This window comes from Trachurus trachurus (assembly GCF_905171665.1).
Source record: "Trachurus trachurus genome assembly, chromosome: 15".
Taxonomy (NCBI): Eukaryota; Metazoa; Chordata; class Actinopteri; order Carangiformes; family Carangidae; genus Trachurus; species Trachurus trachurus.
In genome coordinates, this window is record NC_139906.1 from 17576950 (window position 1) to 17601153 (window position 24204).

General features: G+C 42.0%; 2 protein-coding genes across 3 annotated transcripts in view; one reads left to right on the top strand and one right to left on the bottom strand.

Moving 5' to 3' along the window:
- ptpn20 (protein tyrosine phosphatase non-receptor type 20) overlaps positions 1-14296 on the bottom strand; it is a gene marked incomplete at its 3' end in the record, with an annotated part of 26846 nt that extends 12550 nt beyond the window's left edge. The window contains exons 1-24 of the mRNA XM_083988507.1: positions 14202-14296; positions 8603-8739; positions 8230-8393; positions 7308-7373; positions 7034-7213; positions 6795-6867; positions 6282-6356; positions 5970-6039; positions 5483-5636; positions 5275-5346; positions 4882-5056; positions 4593-4728; positions 4365-4503; positions 4103-4255; positions 3652-3837; positions 3404-3566; positions 3019-3286; positions 2851-2930; positions 1910-1984; positions 1705-1812; positions 1492-1608; positions 1159-1367; positions 641-742; positions 230-323 (exon numbers count right to left, since the gene is read on the bottom strand). Coding sequence (XP_083844633.1) covers positions 230-323; positions 641-742; positions 1159-1367; positions 1492-1608; positions 1705-1812; positions 1910-1984; positions 2851-2930; positions 3019-3286; positions 3404-3566; positions 3652-3837; positions 4103-4255; positions 4365-4503; positions 4593-4728; positions 4882-5056; positions 5275-5346; positions 5483-5636; positions 5970-6039; positions 6282-6356; positions 6795-6867; positions 7034-7213; positions 7308-7373; positions 8230-8393; positions 8603-8726 — 2983 coding nt within the window. The 5' untranslated portion in view covers positions 8727-8739; positions 14202-14296. The remainder of the gene's footprint in view (positions 1-229; positions 324-640; positions 743-1158; positions 1368-1491; positions 1609-1704; positions 1813-1909; positions 1985-2850; positions 2931-3018; positions 3287-3403; positions 3567-3651; positions 3838-4102; positions 4256-4364; positions 4504-4592; positions 4729-4881; positions 5057-5274; positions 5347-5482; positions 5637-5969; positions 6040-6281; positions 6357-6794; positions 6868-7033; positions 7214-7307; positions 7374-8229; positions 8394-8602; positions 8740-14201) is intronic.
- Positions 13826-24065, top strand: mapk8a (mitogen-activated protein kinase 8a). Of its 2 annotated transcripts, none has more exons than XM_083988509.1 (12): positions 13826-14021; positions 16364-16530; positions 16810-16939; positions 17082-17140; positions 17271-17409; positions 18274-18439; positions 19116-19187; positions 19542-19724; positions 19839-19963; positions 20099-20162; positions 21035-21112; positions 22013-24065. In XM_083988509.1, the coding sequence occupies exons 2-12, from the start codon at positions 16409-16411 to the stop codon at positions 22027-22029; spliced, it is 1155 nt and encodes a 384-aa protein (XP_083844635.1). In that variant the 5' UTR covers positions 13826-14021; positions 16364-16408; the 3' UTR covers positions 22030-24065. The 2 variants fall into 2 exon arrangements, with proteins under 2 accessions (XP_083844635.1, XP_083844634.1); XM_083988508.1 differs by having other exon boundaries at positions 22018-24065.
- The last annotated feature ends 139 nt before the right edge of the window (positions 24066-24204 follow it).

Genomic DNA, 24204 nt, shown 5'->3' on the forward strand with positions numbered 1-24204 from the left:
ATTATTTAATCTACATCTAGTCACTTTTTATATGTAGTTCCAACTCTCTGTTTTTATTATACTATCCTTTGATGCTGATGATGCTGGTGGTAGTCATTTGTAATTGCAAATCAATGACTTTAGCTCCTGTTTCCTCCATTCAACCAGAAGTTGCGAGGGATCAACCCTTAACAGAAACTTTGTTTGTGTTTTCAGCAGCCAACTTGATCATCAGAAATGAAAAGTCTACCAATCTGAATGCGCCCGTCCTGCTCTGCGGCGCCTCCCAGCACCAGGTTCTTGATGTAGACTCCTCCAAATCGCACATTAGTGTTTGTTCCCCCCTGTTGGCAAGAAACACGACAAAAAAAGTCATAAGTCACCGTTGCAGGACTCAAATAACCCTACTCACACTGACTCAGCTGCATCGTAGCTTGTTACCTATTGGCCTGTCCCGTTCAGTCCTTTAAATCGGTTTGGCTGAGATGATGTAACACAAGGCAACAAAGTCACTACGTTCTTGGCACTATTTACTTGGCTTTTAATATGGCAACATGTCTTGATCTGTCTATCTAGACACTCGCTGTTCTTCTTTAGTCACACTAACCTAAACTTCTATAAAGAAGTATGAGGTACAGTAAAAGGGAAATGATTCACTCACAGCGACACTGATGCCGAGACTACCATTACTTTTCTTCAGCTCCACTGTGAACCGCTCGCCAGTTTTCAGACTTATAATGGACGGCGACCTGGAACACGCATCCTGAAAGAGAGCAAGAGAAAGGTAAACTGAACTGTAAGAATAAATACAGGAATACAGAGAACAGTGTTGTTTTAATAACCCATCTGTGGTTAAATCGATATTGTTAATCCAATCAAATAATGTCCCTACTTTGTTGAAGTAACATAATCTTCTGTACTTTGATCACAATGTTAGTTAATAAATGAATGAAAGACAAAAGTACAGATTTTGAATCATAACGGATTAAATGAGAGTGTTTTTTTTTAGGACACTTCTAAAGCCGGTGAATGACAGCCACACAAAAGTCCTATCACATTAATCAGAGCGCTTAATCCCTTTAACAATTAGCTCTGGTTGAACTCTTCAACCTCATGTTGATAATTGTGCTTCCATGGAAACAAAGCCACTTATCTCTAACCCACAGCCCTGTCTCTGACCTGGGCGTCGTGTATTCTGACGACAGGAATGTGAAGCCTCCTGCTCTGCTTCGGGGTTGCCATGCTGGACAGACTGATGGCCTCCTCCAGCTCCTCCACACCGGGACGGTACTCGGTGCCACTCAGCGTGGTCTGAGAGCCAAAGCTCCTCTCCAGTGCCAAACCCAGAGTACTTTGACTCAAGGAGCTATGTCTGTCCTTCAGAGACTCTGATGGGCAAACAACCATGAGAGATGAAGAGATGAGTTCACACTGAGGCTGGATTAGGTGTCACTGCTACACACTGTGATCGTTTGACAGTGATTTATGAAACTTTGCATGCAGAGATCTTACGTTTGGGCTGGGACACGATGAGCTCCACCTCGTCAGGGCTGTTCTGTAAGATGGCTGCAGCATCACTGAATGTTACTCCTTCCAGACTGGTCTTGTTCAGGGAGATGAGACGTCCACCTGGAAAAAAAACCAAACAATCAATGAATCAATAAAAAAAGTCTAAAGTTTAGCCTCTGTGTTCATCCGTTGTTCATCATCGGCGCTGCTGCTTACCGGGTTTGATTCGTCCATCTCTGTCCGCGGGTCCATCAGGCACAATGGAAGCAATAAAGATCCCAAGGTCGAGTTTACCTGTATTGTCCTCTCCTACTATTACAAAGCCTGAAACAGGACCAGAGAGGAAGACAAAGGTCTCGTGGTGCTGTGCTCATTAATTTTACATACAAGTTCACCGTTAGATTAAGCTTAACAAACTCACCAAAGCCCAGTTTGGGGTCTTTCTTCAGGCTCACGCAGACAATCTCTCTCTCTGGTGGGGTCATGGTTGGTGTATCTACAGAAAAAGCCCATTGACAAGGCATGTTTCACAGATTGTCCACTGATTTACATATTTTCCATTGTGTTAAAGGTCACAGAGACACTAAGACTTATGAGTAATTCAGAGCGTCCAAATCGCCTCATCTACATGTCTTTGGACAACTACACACAGAGAGAGGCCCCTGCTGGCTGGATCAGGGTACGAACAACGAGCTCAGATGTCACCATAAGAGCTCAGGATTAAAGAATAAGTATTAATCACTGTTTCTCAGTGCACTTGTTTGACTGACGGCTGGGGTATCATTATAAACATTCAAATGATATGCACATCAACTGTATGGTGACTGTCTGTGTATAGTTGGAGCTCACATAGTCATAACAAAGGTCACAGGTCATTTCGTATTTATTTTTTTACAATTCAGCGATATATAGAGATAATGCCCCTCTCACATAGAGGTGTGTTGGTTTTAGTTATTTTGTGTATTTTAACCTTTATTTATTCTCGAAGACCATTGAGGAAAAGTCCTCATTTACAGTGGTGGCGAGAGAACAACAAATACAGCAAAGAAGAATGAGAGTTTACATACGAAAATATTAGGAAACAAGTAAGAAAGGTTAACACAGTCAAACAATCATGATCAGGTACAAATAAAACAATTGCAATCCAGTGAAACCAGGTTTGAGAAGAGGATTTTGAACTGCTGCACTGATGGGAGAGATGCTAACTTTAAGATTTTCTGCAGCTTGTTCCATGTGTAAGGTGCATTGTGAGAGAAGGACATTTTACCCAGCTCAGTTCTGACATGTATGTATGTATGAATGTATGATGTGTATTTGTTAACACAAAAAGTTTAAGAGTTTAAATATAGGTGACATCCTCACCTCGTACAGAAGAGGAGGCATCAGAGTCCTGCTTCTGTAGCGACACACTGGACATCATCCTGGGAATCGGCTCTGGAGTGCTACAACACATGCACAGCTGCATTTAGCCACGTCCCTTCAATCCCTCCATGATGAGAATATGAATGTAACCATCATCATCATCCCCACCTCCAACACTGTCGGTGCTTCATGTCCCTGAGGTCTCCTGTTTCAGGGAGCTCCTTGTTCAGGTCCCTGCTCATCTCCCTCCTCATCTCTCTCTGCTGGCGGAGGCGAGCCTCCAGCTTGGCCGTCAGGTCATCGCAGGACTTGGAGAGGGAGTCCGGCTGACCCGGTGTCAGACCTACGTGGTTCAACATGCCCTCGGAGCAGGACATCCGCTTCAGGTCCATGTTACGACCCCGATAGACAGACATGTACTTATCCATGTGTTCATCTGGAGAAAGCAGAAAGGAATCAGGTGTCATTCTTGGTTTATCACCTTTGTGAGCTCATTTATTTCAATATGAAATCAAAGTTAACACCCTCCAACCGATCACTATGAGTTTCATACCTGGTATCATGGTGTGGTTAAGTTGTCGTGACGTCATCTCGCTATGAAACTTGTGCTGTGCTGAGCAGAGGTTCAGAAGGTACTGTGCTATTTTTGAGGTTTCTGTTACAAAACTGTGCTTTTTCCCGCTGGGCCCGCCACACTCTATTATCAGTTTACGACGCTGAAAGACACAAATCGTTGTAGATTTACTTCAAGCTTCGATCTCATAGAGCAAAATCTAGACTGGAATGCCACTTATTTTTTACCCCGGTGGAGATGGAGTCGGTTTCCCTCCAGAGGAAGCGCCTGGTGACGGTCCGAACGTGGTTCTTCATCTCGTACACGATGATCCCTTTGACGCAGACTCCCAACACCAGCTCTCCTATCACCGGCCTTTTCTCTCTCCCCACTCGGTGGAACATAACCCCATACTCTGGTAACTGCTGGGCAATCTGAGAGGCACATATTTTTTTAAATTGCTTGTGTGTCTTTGTGTGAGAGGGAATATGTGTTCTGTTTTAAAGTGTCATCATTTACTGTGCAGCACTTTGATAAACTTTTATGTTTTGAAGATCGGATCAAATTAAAAGCAAATAGTGGTTCTAGCAAGTGCAGAGCACCTTATTAATTTAACACACTGCAAGGTGAGGGAATAGCCAAAGGACAATGTGAGTCTTTGTCTTTGTGTGTGGGTGGATGCATTAGCAGTCTGGATACCTTTAGGTACTCTGTTTCTGCCTCTTCGGGCAGCATCTGGGCATGACTTGCATGTAGTCTTGGCAACTCTTCCTTGAGACTGGGCAGGGCCAGCTTCTCTAGCATCCTCGTGGACACGTAATGCTCTGGCTGGTAATAATTCTTACCATACAACTAAAATAACACAAAAAAAGAGCCAGATATGCTGCTGTGACACACTCTGAAAGATGATGCTGGTATTTATGGGCATAAAATGAATGTTTTTCATTTTTGTCCTTGGTACCTCTGGCATGTAGTCCCCAAACTCAGCTTGCAGAGCAAGAGCAGCGAGGAACAAGCCCGTCTCCTCGTTACAGTAAAGCCTGTCCTCCATGATATCCTTACGGAACTGTAAGTAGTACTGGTGACGAGTCAGTCTGTGCCTGTGAGCAAAAAGTAAAATATTTTTTTCTTTTAAACTATAGATTTCCTGAAATTGATTTCCAAGTAAGAAAACCAATGATGTACTTACAAAACGAAGGAAATATCGTCAACAAAAAATTTGACTCGAAGAAACACCAAAAAGGAAAGTATCTGGCCTTTTTTCCAACTGTCTGGTGCAACTTTGGAGATTTTTGTTTCATGGTCCAAAAAGAAATATTCATCGTCTGCATATAGAGAAAGAAATGAAACAACAACCCACTCACAGTAACTGAGACATAATCATCATGCCTATTGTGACTACATTACATTCATGAATATTCATGTAATTTTAAATTATGTTATTGATGTTCAGTTAATTATAAAATATATTCCCTTACCATCTAAAAAGGCAAGACCAAAATAGAAATGTTCCACCAAGTTTGCGTGAGCCACCACCATGTCAAACACGTCCCTTGCTCTGGACTTAATGTCACAGCGAACCACCACGTACTGTCCGCTGAGAAGCACCACGGTCACTTCTCTCTGAGACGAGCACGAGCGGCCCTTTCTGGACTGTTGGGGTGTAAACACACACACAAACACACTGACACACATGCACAGAAAAGAACATCTACGAGCACTTACACGCATGCACAGACACATACAGATACTGCGCATGCAATGATGCAAACAGACATAGTTCAGCATGCAAGAAAAGACAAGTTAGGGTACTGTGAAAAGCAGTTTGTATGAAAATGAGTCAGCAGCATATAGGAACAGGGAGGATTTACCACAAGAGATCCGGGAAGCTCGAGAACAGTATGCTGTTCGTCCGGCATTCTGATGAACTCAGGACCCAAAGCCTGACAAAATAAACATTTATCATAAAGAAACCAATTAGCTTCTATCAGCTAAACACCGTATTCCAAATTGAGTTATGTTTTTTTCGGGGACATTTGTCTTACTGAATTACCATTTTAGCAAATGTCCCGGTCTTACCTTAGCTTTCCTCTGGCTCAGGCTGAGCGAGGACTCACTGAAGGTGATGGAGGGACTGTGAGATCTGCCCGATGTTTTGGGAGAGATGTCGTGGTGAGGGCTCCGACCGAGCCAACTGCAGGTGCTGTCCCTGTGACGAACCCCACGGGGGAGTCTTGGGGGAGAGAGAGGGAGAGAGAGAGAGAGAGAGAGAGAGAGAGAGAGAGAGAGAGAGAGAGAGAGAGAGAGAGAGAGAGAGAGAGAGAGAGATGGAGGAAGGACAGATTGAGTAATAGTTGTGCAGACTAGTTGGAAAAGTCAAAGTGTGGGACAATGTCACGTCCCCTCAAAGTCGGGACAGACAACGAGGGCGGGGAACATGAAAAATGGATGGATTGCTTTATGCCAACATGAACACAAATATAATGTATCTTTAATGGCTGGAAAAGCATCTCCTAATTACAGTCCTGGTGGTGATAGTGTATATAGATGTGTGTATACTACATACCTTTCTAAAGAAGATTGGTACAGTGGTGTGGGAGAACTCCTCGGTCTCCAAGGTCTCTGAGGTAAACTCCCTAGAAAACACATAAATAAAGTATTTTCACTGACAAAATAAGCATCTTACTGCTGGAACACATTATTAATAGGAAGAAAAAAAAGCTACAAAAACACATAAAGCATTATAGGTTATGCTTAATAATAAATAAGGATTATATCAATATATATCTATTGTTAAGAATAATACCTAAGAATTCATTTCTTTCTACCATTCTGTGACTTCGTTTCAGGTTTGGTTTCCTCTGCATCACGGTCGTACCTGACTTTGAGTCAGAGTCCGTTGAGTATCTTCTCCCCTCAGCACTCCCTTCGTCTGAAAATGGCCCTCTCTTTCCTGTCAACCAGGTAAGAGATGAAAGATGACAGCAATGTTGGATTCCTGTCTGTCTCTGCGCTCCCCGGAGACACTGAGATGTTTGGACAGAACTGAGGCTGGCAGAGGGTTTAGCCCGAAGCCTCCACAATCAGTATCTGATTATTGGCTCTCGCAGGAAAACTAATCCTGGGCTTGCTTTAGGTTAAGATTTTAATCCTGTTGACCTGTACACTATCTCCAGTCAAAAAAACAGCTATTGGCTGCAACTATTTTCTGCAAATATGTGAAAACAACTGTTTTTTAAAGGTCAGATTTATTTATGATGGTAAACTAAAATAGGCTATAGAGCAAAACAGGAAACCCCCATGAAATACACACACTTCTGGTTCATTTTTTGTTACAGAATCACAAATTGACCCAATTTAGAGCAAAGTAATCCTGAGTTTTGTGACTCACCATGAAGTCTCTCTCTGATCATCTGGCTCCTGCCACTCAATGGGACGTTACTGTCTGGTAAAGAGCCTTGATCCTGGAGGAAAAGAAACAATTCTACATTTTACATTCATGTTTTTTTTTTGCTACGACACAGATTATTAAAGAGTACTTATTTGAACTCTGACACATTCACAATGGTCTGCAGAAAGCTGAAACGCTTGCAGAGCAGACAGGAACACACTGTGGGTGTCTATACTCACTGAATCATGAAAAACCTCCTCCACCAGCTGTCTGATGACTTTGGTGGGCGATGGCAGGATGGAGGCTTTATGCTGAGATTCGCAGGCTTCCAGGATGGCGTTGAGATTTACCCTGCGGTGGGCCAGGTCCTCACACATGCTGAGTAGGAGGCTGTTTAGATGGTCACTCAACTGGACTGGCTGAAGTCAATGAAAGTGGAAAAAACAACTGTAATAACTGAGGTGTGAGACAGTGATGGCGCTGAATAAAATATTAGAGCTTTGTCACTCCCACCTGATTTTGAGGTAGGTGAAAATCAACTGACCAGTAGAGAGTCATACCCAGTGAATATACCAGCATCTGCAACAAAATGAACCGATTAAGAACAAGAGACACTGCCATAATCGGCTAATTCTAAAATAAAACCATCAACAACATACTGTGGTCAAGCTGGAGAAGTTTAAATTTAATATAATTGAGAAGGGACTATTATATTATACTGAAATGATGAAGAAAAACACAAAGCACATACAGGAAAGTATATGTAGTAGACGTTAATCTATTTTTTCCCCCTTTCAAATAGTACACACAGTTTTCTTCATGATAACTCAACAGTAATTAATGCTTAATTTAATGAAGGGCAATTGTATCAATTAGTGTTTGAAAGCACTAGAGATGTAGCCTGACAAGCCAGACTATATCATTAAAATGTAAATATTTGCTGCTGCTAGGGTGCGTCTAGATTTCTAGGCTACTAGAGATGGGCAGTTGAGTAAAAACAACAATATTTGTGATGTTTATTAAATGCCACAGCTCTTCAAGGCAACTCTCTCCATCTACGGTTATATAAAAGACATATTATGACTATAAATATGAAGGATGTATCTAGGCTGATTGGCTAGAGGTGTGTGAGACAATCATAGATATTCTGATAATAAACTAAAGAGTGTTGAACATTGAGGCTTCAAAATGCAGAGCACAGATAGACCACTAGATGGCGACATTACATCTCAGCCGTCCTTCAGCTCCTGACATCCTGAGATTTCACATTTGGAGGAAAAAGACATGACATGATGGCAGTGACTTGTAATCAGTTCAAGTCAGTGCAGGGTTTAAAGTTACCTCAATGCAATATTATACTCTTTTAGTGTTTGACAAGTCTGCCAGTGGCTGTAACGTGAGGTCTTAGGACAGAAATGAGGATGCATGCACTGACCCTCTCTATGGCAGGCTTGGTTGAGCTGGCACGGCCCTGCAGCATTTCTGGAGCAGTGAAGGTGGTAACATCATCTGATAGGCCACAGTTCTTAAATGCTAAGGTACCAGTGGCTGACAGCAACAAGGAGGTGGGGCTTATGATATTACACATATTGTTGTGACCTGAAAAAAAAAAAAAAAAAAAAACAGAAGGAAGACCATAATATACAATGATGGTGCGAATACAGGTACTACGGTAAAGTAGCACTGAGTGAGACAGAAACACTGCAACATATATACAGATGGTTATGTTTACATTGTAGTAACATAATGATGCTGCTATGCTGTGAAGACACAATACATGAGAGCCAACAATAAGAGGGGTTATTTACCCTTATAGGAGACATCCACTAAAGACTCTGCAGTGCCCAGCAGCAGGGACCAGACCTCCTCCTCCAGCAGAGGTCCCCCTCGCGCCTCCAGTACTTCAGCTAATGTTACAAAAGTGCTGCTCATCCTGCACTCATTCCTGCACACCCAGTCCACACACAGACACACAAAACACACACACACACACACATCCAAATTACAAAATTTGCTGATTAGAGTCTTTGTTAATTTGGAAGAGAGGTTTCTTTTTTTCCCACTTTTGCTCTGTAAATAAACGTCTACAGGTGCTGAATGAATGTCTTAATGTCAGCGCTCACAGTGTGTACTGTCAGGCCTCTTATCCTTCTCCTCCTTCTCCTTCTCTCATTTCCTCATCCTCCTCTTACATCTCTCTGTGACAGTATTACTGCTGTTGTCACAGCCTGTCAACACCATTTTGTCCTCGGAGACACATATGAGAGGGAGTTCTGAGAAACTTTGCAGTTCTTTGCACTGGACTCTGATTAGATTATCTTAGTCCACTGGTCTCGCTGCCTCTCGATCTCTCTGCTCCTCCCATTTCGTAATAGGCTTTTTTCTGACCTGAGGGTGGTTCTGAGGGAGCTGCGCTTCTGGCACCACAGCAACTGTGTCATGATCCTATATTAGTTTTGTTGTCACATACTGTGTGGGTATTACCACAGCTATACACAGTTGCCAGCACAGACGGGAAAAAAGACCTTACAGACTGATGGAGATATGAGAACAGTACAGAGAGGCTTCCTCTCTTTGGAAATGATTGGTATCGTTGCTATACATCAATTACATATGACAAACATCATTTTGACCATTTTTGTTCTTTTCCTACAAATATGCAAATTAAAATCTAATCTAATCTAAAATTAACTCAAGTAATGAGTTCATCTTGCATCATTAGATGAGGTAGATGTGCATGGTTAGACTGAATCAATCACCCAGTAAAATGTCTTTCTGGCTGGGATTATTGCTTTCTAAGAAAGCACATGCCCTAAATGATCTTAAAGACTGCACGCTGTTGTAAATCTGAGATGAACACCAGATTGACTTGAAAACAAACTGCCACCATTTTGAAATATTACAGTATAGACGAACACTAGGCAGCTACTAGTGGATGTTAGAGCTCAGATTGCAGGAATGACTGCAACACATTAATGTTTATTAAGTCTGGGATTTTTTCTGACTGCATGTCCAACCTCAGAGTTTTGAGAGCAAAAAAAACAATACTGAGGATAAAATCTGACTTGATGTCTGGTTGTTCTTGATGGTAAAGGCCGTGACACCCAACCTTAATGCACTTCTTTCCTCTTATTTTGGTCCTCTGAGTGATCACAACACAAATACAATGGGTTGCTCACAGCCAACTATATACGTATCATACTGGACAAAACAACAAGCTCTGACTGATACACACCAACCCAATTACTTTAGGCCTGATTAAACCCCTCACTTAGACTGAATTTATCCTGAGCTCATGACACCCAGGTTGACTGAACTTAAGGGAAAGCCTTACAAGATTAGCCCCCCCTCAACAAAAACAACTCTGAAACTGTGATATTATGAGGTCTTGTGAAACTGCACATGGTCATTTAAAACAGTGATTATCATTATATTGACGAGAAATGTAAAACTGTATCCCTGTTCGTAGTTTGTTATTGAAGAAGTATAAAAGTATAGATAAAAATCCCTGCCAGGTGCAACCCACCCATAAACTGTTGAGTAAAACTTTAGCCGCTGTGCTCCCTCAGTGTGGTCTGTCTGCAGGAGTAGTGATGGGAAACACCTGGTTATTTGTTGCTTGTTACATTGACATCACACGGTCACGCATGGCTGGATTTCTGGGGCGGTAAACCAATGTAAAGGAACTTTGGAACCTCAACATTTGGACCATTGACGCTTTCACCAGCAAACTTTCACTTTCTATCCGAGCATCTCCCTAAATCCCAACCTTTGCAAGCTGTGATTGAAATGGAAGTGTAGAGAAATACCAAATTCCCAGACGTCTCTTGTGCAGTTGCAGGATGCCTCTTGCTGTCTAGAAACCAACTATTTTTAGTGCCTAATAATCTGATGCCACATCCGTTGCACACACTAGTTGCCACAGATTTGTGTGTACGAGCATCTTTAAGCACCATAAGGTTTGTAATAAATTGCAGAAAATAAGTCGACACTAACCTGATCCACACAACCCACCTTGTTTAGCAGACAATCACATGATGTATAGACACAGACTGAAGAGAAGCTGTGCTGTATCCTTGGAAATGTGGGACATGATGCTTGTTCAGGATCTAGGTCTCTGTTTTACGACCTTCTTTCCCACCACAAGGTGACAATCATGTAGCTATCATCATAGTATGGACATGATATTATGATCAGAGGCCAGTTTGTGTAGCTATAGAGCAGAGGCAGCATCTAACAAACAACAAAATTCAACAACATGATTATTCTCCTCCTCACAGGCCTGAATAAATGTGAATGCTACACTCTGCATCTTTATGACTCTTAAAGATAAATCTCATCATAATCCTGTGAGTGTGTGTAGCCTATCTTTGGTTAAAGTGAATTAGTTTCCATCTATAAATCTAACAGAGCATATTGATATAAATCTGAAGACAACCAACCACAATACAAAGTGCCACACAGGACCATAGGAAGGAGATGATACAGGAGAGAAACATTACCTGGTAGCATATGTAACCTATGTGAGCGTGCTGATCCTTTGTGTTATCTTCAGCGCTCCCACCGCGGATCCAAAATAATCCTTGTGATCATGGCATTGCTGTTTTGACGTCCTCTCACTAAAGGCTGCTTCGCTCTGGCAGGTAATTCATCAGTGACATTACCCACACATAGTGCCCCATTCATTTGCTCTATTACCAACCGGCACCACGCTGACGATCTGAAACTTTTTACTGTAATTTGCGCTATTCTTAGCTTCTCGCCTTTAAACACTTAATTGGATTAGCCTCGCGGTTTGACAGCGGCAGGTCAGAGCCACCAATAGCGGGTGGCGTGAGATCAGCTACACCGATTTAACTAATCCGTCTGACGCCCAAAGGTGCGGTGGCTCCTCAGCGGTATACTGTAGGTGCGCTACTGAGAAAGCCTGGGAAGGACGAACGACCTCGGCAAAGCGAGTGGACTGTAGCCTGCTGCAGTAGGGCTGCTCCCCCACGATGATCATAACACTGCGGGCTCTCTTCGAACAAGGGGTAAGGAGCCGTAGTAGCCTGCTCTTGCTGCGGGAGTCGGTGCTGGGACGTTCATCCATGCCACTTCCCAGGTCTATTGCGCGCAGCTTGTCTCTGCAGGCCCCGGGGTATCTGCGCAGGCAGGGACAAGGATAAATAGGCTAACGACCATCCAGGGCTGTCAGGTGGGTGCAGGGAGAATTGAAACTACTCAGCGCGAATTTAACGTAATTTTACCTAATGTCCTTATTCAGTCACATGCCCTCGCAGAGCGTGGCTCCGTGCATATACAGTACCCCCGCTGTTGTAGCGTATAGGTAGCCTACTACACGTAGACCCGAACTACTATGCAATGGATTTCTGCAGAGCCCGTGTCTGTCGTAGTCCACAAATGATCCCACAGTGAAATAAGCGCTGGAGATATAAAGATCTATTGGCTCACAGAAGATGCCAAATGTTGCCCTGGTGACAGTGGCCATGCAGTTAGAGTCTAATCATTCATTTATAGCTATATATTATCACTGCAGCACCACTGTTTATCATGGAAACTGACAAAAGTGTCAACACTTTCACATACCCATGCTTCCCTAACTAACTAATCAACTAACTGACTAACTGTTGTAAATCATAAATATTAGTGACATAAAACTAAAAGTTTTTTAGGGGAAATAGTGTCTGTGCACCATCATCATCATCCTAATTTTAGAACTGTAGAGTAGCTAAGTTGACTAAAAGACTGTTGTGTTTACATTAAAAGACAGAAAAGTCTCTTTTAAACTGATCAGGCTTATTAAAATATACAAATCAGACAGAGAAAGAATCACATTTGTTTTGTGTAAAAAAAAAAAAAAAAAAAAACACTACATGTCCATACACAGTGTCTACTATGTGCCAACATTTGCCTGTGTAGCCTACTCTACCTCAAACTGTTTTTGTCATCATGCTGCACCCACTATCATTTACTTGTGTTGTTGTCTTCCAATTGTGTTGTTTGAAAGATATACAGTCAGCCGACACACTGGGGTCCCATATACAACAACACAGTCAATCAAAACAGTGAACCAATAGAGAGAGCAACAAGACTGTATGATTTTGGTCGGTTGAATTGACAGACATGTTTTGTCCTAGGAGTGATCGACACAGTCTGATTGTTAAAGTAGTTTGGTCTTAACTGATATAAACAGAGACATGCTTTATCACATGTTTAGTTGACATAGTGTATGTGGACATATTCCAGTGCAAATTAAACCCTGTAAACTTACGTATATAGGCCTATACTGTACCTAACAATTCTTCTTGAAGCTTTGCAAATGCTTCACTATATTCGGTATATTTCCTTTCCCTGCACATTCAGCTTCCCTCTCTATTCCATTGTGCTGTTTTTTTAACAGGGAAAGCATAAGGGATTTGTCAGTTTCCACATATTTTCTGTCTCAGTTTAAAAAAAGAAAAGAAAAATGATGTGAGACTTTTTGAACTGTGTGCTCAGTGATCCATAAACTATACACACCCTGTCAGCCAGTATCTTTTGTCCCCAGAAAATAAACACATTTTAGGAAATATAAAGCAGGCGGAAGTTTGCAGCCTCATCTTTCTTCATCCATTATGGCATTTATTACTTGAAATGTTCATTACAGTTATCGTAACTTGTATAATGTGTTGTCAGGCAGAAATATGGCCTGTGTCTGTATCTGGGCTCTGACTGCTTATCATGCAGTATTGGGTCTATATATTTTCAATGAGCCTATCCATCTAAATCTACTGCGGGCATAAATGGCCTTAATTCTAGTTTAACGTGGATTATAGATAGATAGATAGATAGATAGATAGATAGACAGACAGATAGACAGATAGATAGATAGATAGATAGATAGATAGATAGATAGATAGATAGATAGATAGATAGATAGATAGATAGATGGCGGCGGAAGGAAGGAAGGATGGATGGAGGGGGTGGTGGGTGTGTCAGAGTGGATGAGTGACGTGATACTGGGACGCATGCCCCGTGCGCACTGCGCGCCCCGGCCTGTCAGTAGCAGCCAGATGGAAACGTAGGCAAGTGAATTTGGTGAGGTCATGTATTTTTAAGCCGCACAACGGAATAAACCATCCCTCACCGGCGGCAGTAACGAATCGCCCGCTGCTCCGGAACACTTCGCCGCCGATCGGACCTAGCGGAGGAGGCGGATCGATAGTTTGGTTTTGAAGACGGGAGGTAAGATGAGGATTCGCACCTCTGCTCCTCCTCAGACGTGCTTATTGTTTGGCCGTGGGGGAGGGTCGCACCGTATACACCGCTGTGTGTGTGTGTGTGTGTGTGTGTGCATGCTCGTTCACCGACTCGGCTGTTGTTTGAAGGGTGTTAGGCTACATTGTGTTTCCCGTTGTTACTCACCCGTAAACACAGCACACCGTCCTGCTGCACGTCGCTACAGTGAAATACGTCCGTACACAAGCGATCGCGTGGAGATCGAGACGACAGATAGTGTCGCCGCCGGCTGCGGAACAGGCCCCGTCATATCACGGTATTTGGTCGTTATTATCCCCTGTATTATGTCTTATTGTGCAGCGTCCGGCTTGTTGAGGCGCTTAGCTACATGCACGGCTCTGTGCTCTGATGCCGTCATTTACCTGCTGCCGTCGACAAGCCGCCGGGACCAGGGGTCGTGTGTCCAAGGTTAACACACTGACATGGAATGAAAATAAACAGCGGATCGATAGTGATCCTCCTCTCAGCCTCCCCTGTTAATATGGCAATTTGCTCTGTTTCTCTAGTCTTTCTTCACTTGTGCATGTGTGCTCCAACCAGCCTCAGATTGGATACACAGCAGGATATATGAGGGGTACAGTGCGGTATATACGTATGTGCCAGAAGCTACATGATCCATGACAAATGTGACCAGGCTATAGCTGATATTTTCTTGCATGTGTGGATGTAAAGGACAGAACACAAGATGGTATTAAACCCTATAGCCTAAATGGACACAATTGCCTATTATTTTCCAGCCACGAGGCTGTATAATTGACTATAAAGAAAGCTACAATGTATCACCTGATATTGTGTTGAGATGCAGTGTGCAACAGTGACACTGTTTTCTAATAACGTGTAATTTTTGTGTTATATTTAGATTAACAGGCTTAGATATTAATGCCAACCATTGCCAGGGTGTGAGTCGACCTTTAGATGCTGTGTGTGTGTGCTTTGGAGGCCATTCATGAAATCATCAGGCTGAGGCAACTTGTGCATAAAAAAGCAAAGTTATTAGACAAGACAGCAGTGCACTCTAGGAATGACCCTGTTGTATTTCTGCTTTTGTAGGATATTAAAGGCACCTTTTGATGTATTCCAGCTCCCGCCTTTAAATCCATTCACAACCTCCACATGTCTCACAGGTGCTGCTGCATGGAACTAGTACTACCGCAGCCTAATTGTGTGTTATTGATCCAGAGGAATTTGTTGAGGCTGCATGTACTTGTAAGCATCAATACTAATTTATTGTCCAGCAGAGACAATATGAGCACTGTGTGTGACTACAGAGGTGGTTAAGGGATCATAAGATATCAAACTTTAAACCTGCACTTGCCTGACCTTAATTTTTATAATGGACAGACATTATTAAAAAAATAATGACCTTACAAGAGAGCAAGAGATAAGTCAATATGACACCAAAGAGTACTCACTGCAGAATGACTCCAGCCTCATTCAAGCCATCATAGCTCAGATGAGCGTAATTGTCTTCCTGTCGAAAGTATAAAAAGAAGTGACATGTCTATTTTCATGTTGTGAGGGAGGAGGATGTTATGTACGTCTTTGTGACGTTGGAGGAACAGAAGGAGAGCTGACTCATTTTATTCTGGCAATTATATCCCTCATATGGACTGTGTGTCGGGAGAGTGGAGGAATGGGGAGGGCGATTACGTTGCTTATATAAGAACAGACCAATAGGAGAGGAAGGAAGTCGATTTTAGGTTTTCTCCTTTTTTTTTTTTTTTTTTTTTTAGATTTTTTTGTTTGTTTGTTTTGTTTTGATGCAAAATGAAACTTGTTCAGGAACATCGTGCTCACAAATTGGCATCTCCGTGTTGTGTCTTATCTGGGCTCACAGCCTCTTGGTGCAACTTGACCCAGTTAACATGCGGCTGTGGAAGACCTGCTTGTAGAACTGGACTGGAGTCCTGGGCTGGGGTCCAAACTGAGAGGAATTATCACTGGGCTTGGTTTTCCAGCGTGACAGAGTCACTCTGAGATTCATGTTTCACATGATGGAGTAGACCTCCCCGTGGCCTGCTGTTCTGCCACCCCTGCTGATGATATCAAATCTTCCATCCTGGTGTGTTTGCTGAGTTGCTGAGATAAGGAGCTGCAGTGCTCGCCTCAAGTGTGAAATTCAGCAGTGTCTTTTCTCCTTTACTCCTAATCTGCTTTCTCGGGGGCAGGGATTTTCATTTGACTTTCTAATTTTCGCCCGGTCTGCTCAGCGGCTCTTGTGGGATCTGTGGCGTAGTCCCAGCGCGACAAAATATTTTAACAGTGTGTGTCTGTCTTTGTGTACACAGAGGACATTTTTGGATGCGCAGAAGGCAGTAATTGAAGAATTCACCATGAACAAAAACAAGAAAGAGAAAGAGTTCTACAGCCTAGATGTCGGAGATTCGACGTTCACAGTTCTGAAGCGATACCAGAATTTAAGACCCATCGGCTCAGGAGCGCAGGGAATCGTCTGGTAAGTGTTTCAACCTCATTTATAGTCAGTCAGCAGCTATGTGGTGAAATATGTTTCACAGAACCACGTGAAAACCACAGAGCATTTCATTTAACATTGCCTCAAGAAATAACTATATAAATCCATGTAAATCAGAGCTTTTATTTGTTTTCTTGATGACAAAAGCTGAAATATTTATACTATCAAAGTGACGCATTCCCATCATTCCTCCATGTCTGCTGCCTGTTCTGCCTCATTTGTGACCGTATGTTGAATTTTCTTCGTCTCTTTGTCCTTCAGCTCAGCTTACGACCAAATCCTTGAACGAAATGTTGCCATCAAGAAGCTGAGTCGGCCGTTTCAGAATCAGACCCATGCCAAGAGGGCGTACAGAGAGCTAGTCCTAATGAAATGTGTCAATCACAAAAATGTAAGTATGCAAATCTGCTGGGCTACATCACACTCCACCAGTAGGAGACATACTGCTTTAGATTTATAAAATCTTATGCTTAAATGTGTAATGATGCTTTCATGTGAATATCATTCTGATTGATGGTGTTTTGTATCCACAGATCATCGGCCTATTAAATGTATTTACACCACAAAAATCATTAGAAGATTTCCAAGATGTGTAAGTAACGTCTGTTTGTTTTCATTGTCAGGTATACATTGTGTATTGCTCATAAACCAGAATGACTCCCTCTTGTGTGTTTGCTTTAAATGACTCCCACGCTCACACATAACTGTTTCTGCTCTGTCAGGTACTTGGTGATGGAGCTGATGGATGCCAACCTGTGCCAGGTCATTCAGATGGAGCTGGACCATGAGCGGCTGTCCTATCTGCTCTATCAGATGTTGTGTGGTATCAAACACCTCCACGCTGCCGGCATCATTCACAGGGTGAGCATCAGTCGGCCTACAGGAACGACACAGACCGATGCCAGGCGAGCGCTCTGAAGAGGAACTGTTAAATCTGCTGTTACATGACACTAAAGTAGAAACGGTCGACTGGCACGCCGTTAGATCAGGAGTATAGTCCTTTAACTACCAATAAAAACCTATAAAAATATATTGGACACACTTTGTGTTAACTATTTCTGCTAAAACAGCATTCATATTTGTGTCTTTTTTCTTTCGTCTAAATTGTTCTTAATGAACCAAACCCTATATTTCAAGTAGCTCTCTTGTAGCTGATACGAACCTCTGACCTCCTCATCAAATAGGGGAGGTGAGTGTATGATTTCCACATCTGGATCAATAATACCAGGTGTACAATGCACCGGCCCCATCATGAAGAGAGACTCGCAACAAAAACAAGACAAGACAAAATCATTACTGTGAAATGTCACTGCTTGATTATTCTGTAAAACTTGAAATGCGTTTGTTAGCAGCAAACCAAACACTTCGATAAATAGTTTTGTTCAGAGAAATATGGCAAAGTTAAATGATGTCATCTTTTATAAAACAGCTGCAGCTGGCACCTGCAGTACATCACTGTACTTTAATGATGGATGATAAAGCTCTCTGTGATTGTGTAACTTTTATAGACAATAAAAAAAAGCTGAACAATCTTTGTTTGAATGTAACAGCTGATCAAGACGCTGTAATGTAGGCTGCATGTTGTCTCATTGTGGTGTTTCGCTGCTTCACTAACGCTATAAGGGGAAAATGAATACATTAGCTGCACGCACACTTCTTCAATAAGGCCTTTGCTCTTCTTTGAAAACATTAACGCCATTTTTTTTGCCGTGTGTCCCTCTGTAGGATCTCAAGCCCAGTAACATCGTCGTCAAGTCAGATTGCACACTGAAGATTTTGGACTTTGGCTTGGCTCGGACGGCCGCCACAGGCCTCCTGATGACACCGTATGTGGTGACGCGTTACTACAGAGCACCTGAGGTTATTCTGGGCATGGGCTACCAAGCCAATGGTTAGTATTTATCTATGACCTGCTGCTCTTTTCTTTTCAGTATAAAAAGACCTTTAAAGCCTTTTTGCGTCAGATCTGTTATAACCCACATTCAGGGACCTGAGATAAATCTTGCTTTTAACACCGTGTTAGCTGCTTCTGTATAATGGGAATTTATTATAAGAAAATGCTCACTAACCGGCCTCATATGTGTTACTAACCTGTTGTTATGCATTCCTCTCACCTCTTATTGGCTTTGATTACCCTGTTCCACTAAACTAGTGGACATATGGTCTGTGGGCTGCATATTGGCGGAAATGGTTCGCCATAAAATCCTCTTCCCAGGAAGGGACTGTATCCTTGGGACTTTAAAATACTTGCAAAGTGACTGTGCTGTCCCTGCTGAGCTGGATTGAATATAATACTTTGTGCCAGGCTGTGGGGAGTTGTTAATATAGTGTCAATTCTCATTTTTATCCGCTCACCACTGCATTGCTCTTCCTCTGATGCACCTGGCTGATGCTGCATGTTCTCCATTTTCATTTCCACACATCATCACACCACTGCCTCTCTGTTTGCCTTCTTCTCAGTTTGCCTTTGGTTGTTTTTATCCTTTTTTATGTGTGTGTCTTTATTTTCTCATCATCATTTTTTGTTTGCATGTCCACCTCCCTGTCATCTCAACATCCACCTCCAGTGGACGTATGGTCAGTGGGCTGCATAGTGGCCGAGATGATCAGGGGAAGCGTGTTGTTCCCCGGCACTGATCGTATCCTTCCCCATCATTGATTGAATCACCGTGTCATCGCTTCATTCTGTGTGAAGAGATCCAACACCATCTTGATAGCTTCCCTCTGTCACTTTGTCACAATCCATTTTCGAGTTTTCCACTTGACAAACGTGACCTCCATCATTGCTCTTCTCCAGAGCAGTTCATGTATAAGTTGTATAGGAGAAGAATGAGTGCGTAGATCATGTGATTTAGCTGTGTTATGTGTGCATATGGGGTATTGGTGTGTGTACCTCAAAAAAGCTTAAATGTTGCTGCCATGATGTCATGGTGTGTGTGTGTGTGTGTGTGTGTGTGTGTGTGTGTAGTGTTTCCTTAACATTTACACTTCAGACATCGACCAGTGGAACAAGGTAATTGAGCAGCTCGGCACTCCATCTCAGGATTTCCTAATGAAGCTGAACCAGTCAGTAAGAACGTATGTAGAAAACAGGCCACGCTATGCTGGATACACCTTCGAGAAACTCTTCCCTGACGTGCTCTTCCCCGCTGACTCTGATCACAACAAGCTGAAAGGTAAGCTGTGTTATATCATAATCCAAAACCGTTAAAAATGCATCCATCAGATCCCAGTTGAAGTCTTGTGATTCATACCTCAACACCTTATCTGTTTGTTGTTTCTCCTCTCAGCGAGCCAAGCAAGAGATCTCTTATCCAAGATGTTAGTGATTGATGCCTCCAAGCGCATCTCGGTGGACGAGGCCCTGCAGCACCCCTACATCAACGTTTGGTATGACCCAGCAGAAGTGGAAGCGGTAAGTGGATCGCCGATCGCACGGCGTGATCCTTAAATGGGGTCACATGATATTTTAATTACTTCTGTGGAAGCGGAAAGTTGGCATCGCTCCTCTACCACCAATGTGCCATTTAAGCCATTTTCTCTTTCTTAGCCACCTCCGAAGTTCGCAGACAAACAGCTGGACGAGAGGGAGCACACTGTGGAGGAGTGGAAAGGTTAGACAGCATGCTAAGAATCTTAACACTCAACTCCACACTTCATTTTCACAGTTAGTTTCAGTGTATTATTTACCCTCCGCCCCCTGAGTCAGCACGAACTAACCACTGTGCCAAGCTGAGCTGTTGATTTCACAGATAAAATACTTTTTTCTTTCCTTTTTTTTGGAAATTGGTTGGTGCAAATCTCACTACATGTTGAGCATAGGAATTTAACTAATTATTTAATGTTACCATGCAAATACTAACCATTATGAGGGCGTTGTGTTATAGTTTTTGGATAAAATTTGTGCAAATCTGATGTGTTTACAAAGAAAAAGTAACGGTCAGCTGGTCAGATTGTATGAATAGCAGTGACATCATTTTTTTTCAATGCATGGAAAGCACAAAAATAAACCATGTGTAACAAAATCCAGTGGGTGAGCCAGTGAATGCGTAGAAATCTAGCCAGTTGTTTACAGACATTGTTGCCTGAGGAGGTCTGCATCTCCACTGTGGTTGCCAGAGGGTGCGTGACATGACTTGAAATCCCCTTTTTAAAACCTCTCAGTTAATGTTTTCCACTGTGGGGCAACCTGAGTCCGTGGGGCATGAGAGGACTTAAGATTGTGAGTAAATATCACTTTCAGTTGTGCAGCACGATGAGCTCATCCTAAACCCTGCCAGGTGATAATGACCCCTCACTCATTTTTAGAAGGGTCACACCAGCACAGCTCGTCCAAATTAGAAACATGATGCTGTTTGGACTGTACAGTATGCAATACACTCTGACTGTACAGAAAAAGTGTATCACATACTGTGCATACAAGCATCAATTCTTCCTCTCTGTCTCCCTTGCCTGACATAACCCTGTTGTGTTCTTTCACTTGTAGATCTTATTTATAAGGAAGTGAGTGATTGGGAGGAGTGGACAAAAAATGGAGTGATACGAGGCCAGCCACCTCCTTTAGGTGAGTAATCATTATAACTCTGGGAGATACAGTACCAGGAGGTGGAAGTGGAAAGGATGAATTACAGTGAATCAGTACTATTTTTGTTTGTTAGAGGCACATGATGGTTGTTTACCAGAAGCTGACACCCACTCTATATAATTAAATGAAGCAAAAGTGCTAATATCTTGCTAGTAATCTTTCTTACATTACATTGTATTTTATTAAAATTCACTGCACACTTGTTACATGTACACAACCCAGATTTAGCCAAGAGATGTTAAAAATAAAGAAGTAAAATCTGCTGAAGTGTTGAAAAGGTTTTCCGAAGTTACATTAAACCACTGTTTTAATACCGGTTAAAGTGTATTATAGTCATAGCCGGAGATTTTAGAAATTAAGATGATCATCAAGTTGAAATATTCATTTTTCTTTTTAAAGATAGAATCATAAATAACATTTCAAGAATTAAGTCCTGGTGTTTCCACAAAACAGTACAAATAGTAATTGTAGAGTTAGAAGGATGTCAGGAAAAGTAAAGACATTTTACCCAATTCAGTCATTGTTTTATTGAATGTTTTTCTTGTAATTGTATGACTCTATTTGTAAAAGATATAAAAAAAAATATAAAATAATATTACTTTTTCGTCTGCTCAGTGCCTATGGTGACATCTGTTATGATTTGACACTGTATAAATTATTAAACTGAATTTAAATGCTTCAGTAATTACTTAATTTTTCGAAAAAGATTTAGCCCAGTTTTAACCTTTATACTTTTGGCCTGCAAATGACCCAGTCATTTCTTACAGGGAATTTAAAATGTGACAAACTTTCTCCATGTGCATGTGCGACTCATCGTGTGCGAAGGCAGAATCCTGTGTATTTCAATGAAACCTATGCGTTGACGTGTGTTTTTCGCAGCACAGGTGCAGCAGTGATCGACAGCCCCCCCCAGCCCACGTCCTCCTCCTCTTCGGCCAATGACGTCTCGTCCATGTCGACGGAACCCACTGACCCTAGCAGTGACCCCACCATGACCTCTGAAACAGACAGCAGCCTGGACAGCCATACCTCTCTGGGTGCACTGGCCTGCTGCAGATAACGGACACACACACAAAACACAACTCACAAACCCACACCTACACAAAAGAACAAACCTTTCCTCATGAAAGGGTCTAGGCCAATGGAACTTCTCGTTAGTTTGTAGAGCTGCTTTTAATGTACAGTTTGTTTTTATTTCCCCCTCCCTCTATCCTGCTGTAAATGATTGTGGTTTGAAATTGTATCATTATTACTGTATTTTTGCTGCAAAGAATCAAGAGTATGATTTGATGTGAATCTGTGATGTATGTAAGGAAAGAGAGGGATTTGAGTGTACTTGACACATTGCTGTTTTTTTAGCTACTGCTACACAGTCGACTATCACACTGTTAGCAATGCAATATTATGTTGGGTATATTTTTGAATTGTTCATTTGGCATTTTTGTATTATTCTTGGGACATTTGAATGAATTTACACCAATCCTCACTTTTAAAAGTAGACTATAGCACACTTAATCTTGGATCCAAATGCAGATGGATAGATTTTATTTTGACATGATTCCTCATCTTTCTTGTAGAAAGCATCCCAAGTTAACTTATTTCCTAGTATTATGTCACCTCTGATTGTGTGTATCTTGACAAGCGGTCAAATGCCCTGTTGCCCTGACACTGAATTTCTTTTTTCTACTATAGCATACTGTAAACTGACTGTATTTTAACTTGTTTATTGATTTAGATGTAATTTGTAGATGACGGTCTGTTGGATGAGGAAGAACAGGGTGAATGTAAGTGAATAGAAATGTGGCATTGCAACGAGCCAATGATAACTGTTAGCGCTGTAACAAGTTAATATAGGCCACTCCACTGACTAGGATGAGTGAGCTGTGTTTGGGGACTGTCACCAGAGACTAAGTCTAAATTAGTCACTTTACCCTGATGGCAGGTTCGTTCAGACTTTATTCACAGCTGTCTGATATTTAGGATATTTCATTTAAGTGCCCTTAACTCAGTTCAGTGATTTTCAGTCCTCTCCGTGGCAGATGCCCCTCTCTTCTGTGGTGCGTCTTTCTGAGTTCTACCTCACACAAACACACACACATATACTCAACCATGCGTTTTTGAAGATACAGTATGTATATCATGGCACACATCATTCGAAAGAAATGCGAAAAAACATCCACTTTTTTTTCTGCATTTGTGTTATTTATTTATTTATTTATTTCAAGCTAGGCGGTGTCTATTGTATGTAATGTACATTTCATTCAGAAGTACTATTTATACGCATTTTGTTTCTTTTTTTTGTGTGCAATATAATTCATAGATTAGTATACTTGGTAATTGATCTGTACATTTTTAATGTAGATGTATGTATGTTTCTGAGAGTCAGGAAACAGGCATTTGCTACCTGCCACGGTAACCTTTGGATGTATTTGATGGCTCAAATTCCCAACCTGTCCCTTTTTGCCCTTTTTCATGGTTGGGCACTATAGGCAGTAACCAGTAACCCCTAGCATCAGCTCCCAGAATGCACTTTGGGGATTGTGACGCATGTCCTGACCCTTTCTGGGCCACATTTTAAATGACTGTTGTGGCTTCCTCTCTTTTGTGTTTTTTTTTCTCCTTCCCCTCCATCTCCTGGAAAATAGAAAAAGTTAGAATAGATTACGCATGAGTTTTCTCTGAGCAAATCTGGTTTTAGTGCAGGTACAGTTAGAGGAAAGAAAGGAAAGCCATTCAGCACTACTGGGATGATGCTGTCGTCTTCTGATGGTTTTGGCCAAATATGGACAGTAATGAGAAAAAGCTGTTGTGTTGTGGTGTGTTATGATGATAAGGCCAGGTGTGTGAATTTTAAGCCTTTGGATCTGAAATTGCCTCACTAACAGACCAATAATATACATCAGAAATGGAAACTGTCTACAGTACCTTCAACTCCAGCAAATAAAAGAGTTGAATTTTAATGTCTCACGTTTTTCTTCCTTTCACTGTCCAGTTCTAACATCAACAGGGGGTTTATAAGGAAGACAATATGCCTCAAGTCATTGATAAGGCTTTTTCTGGTCTCCTACAGA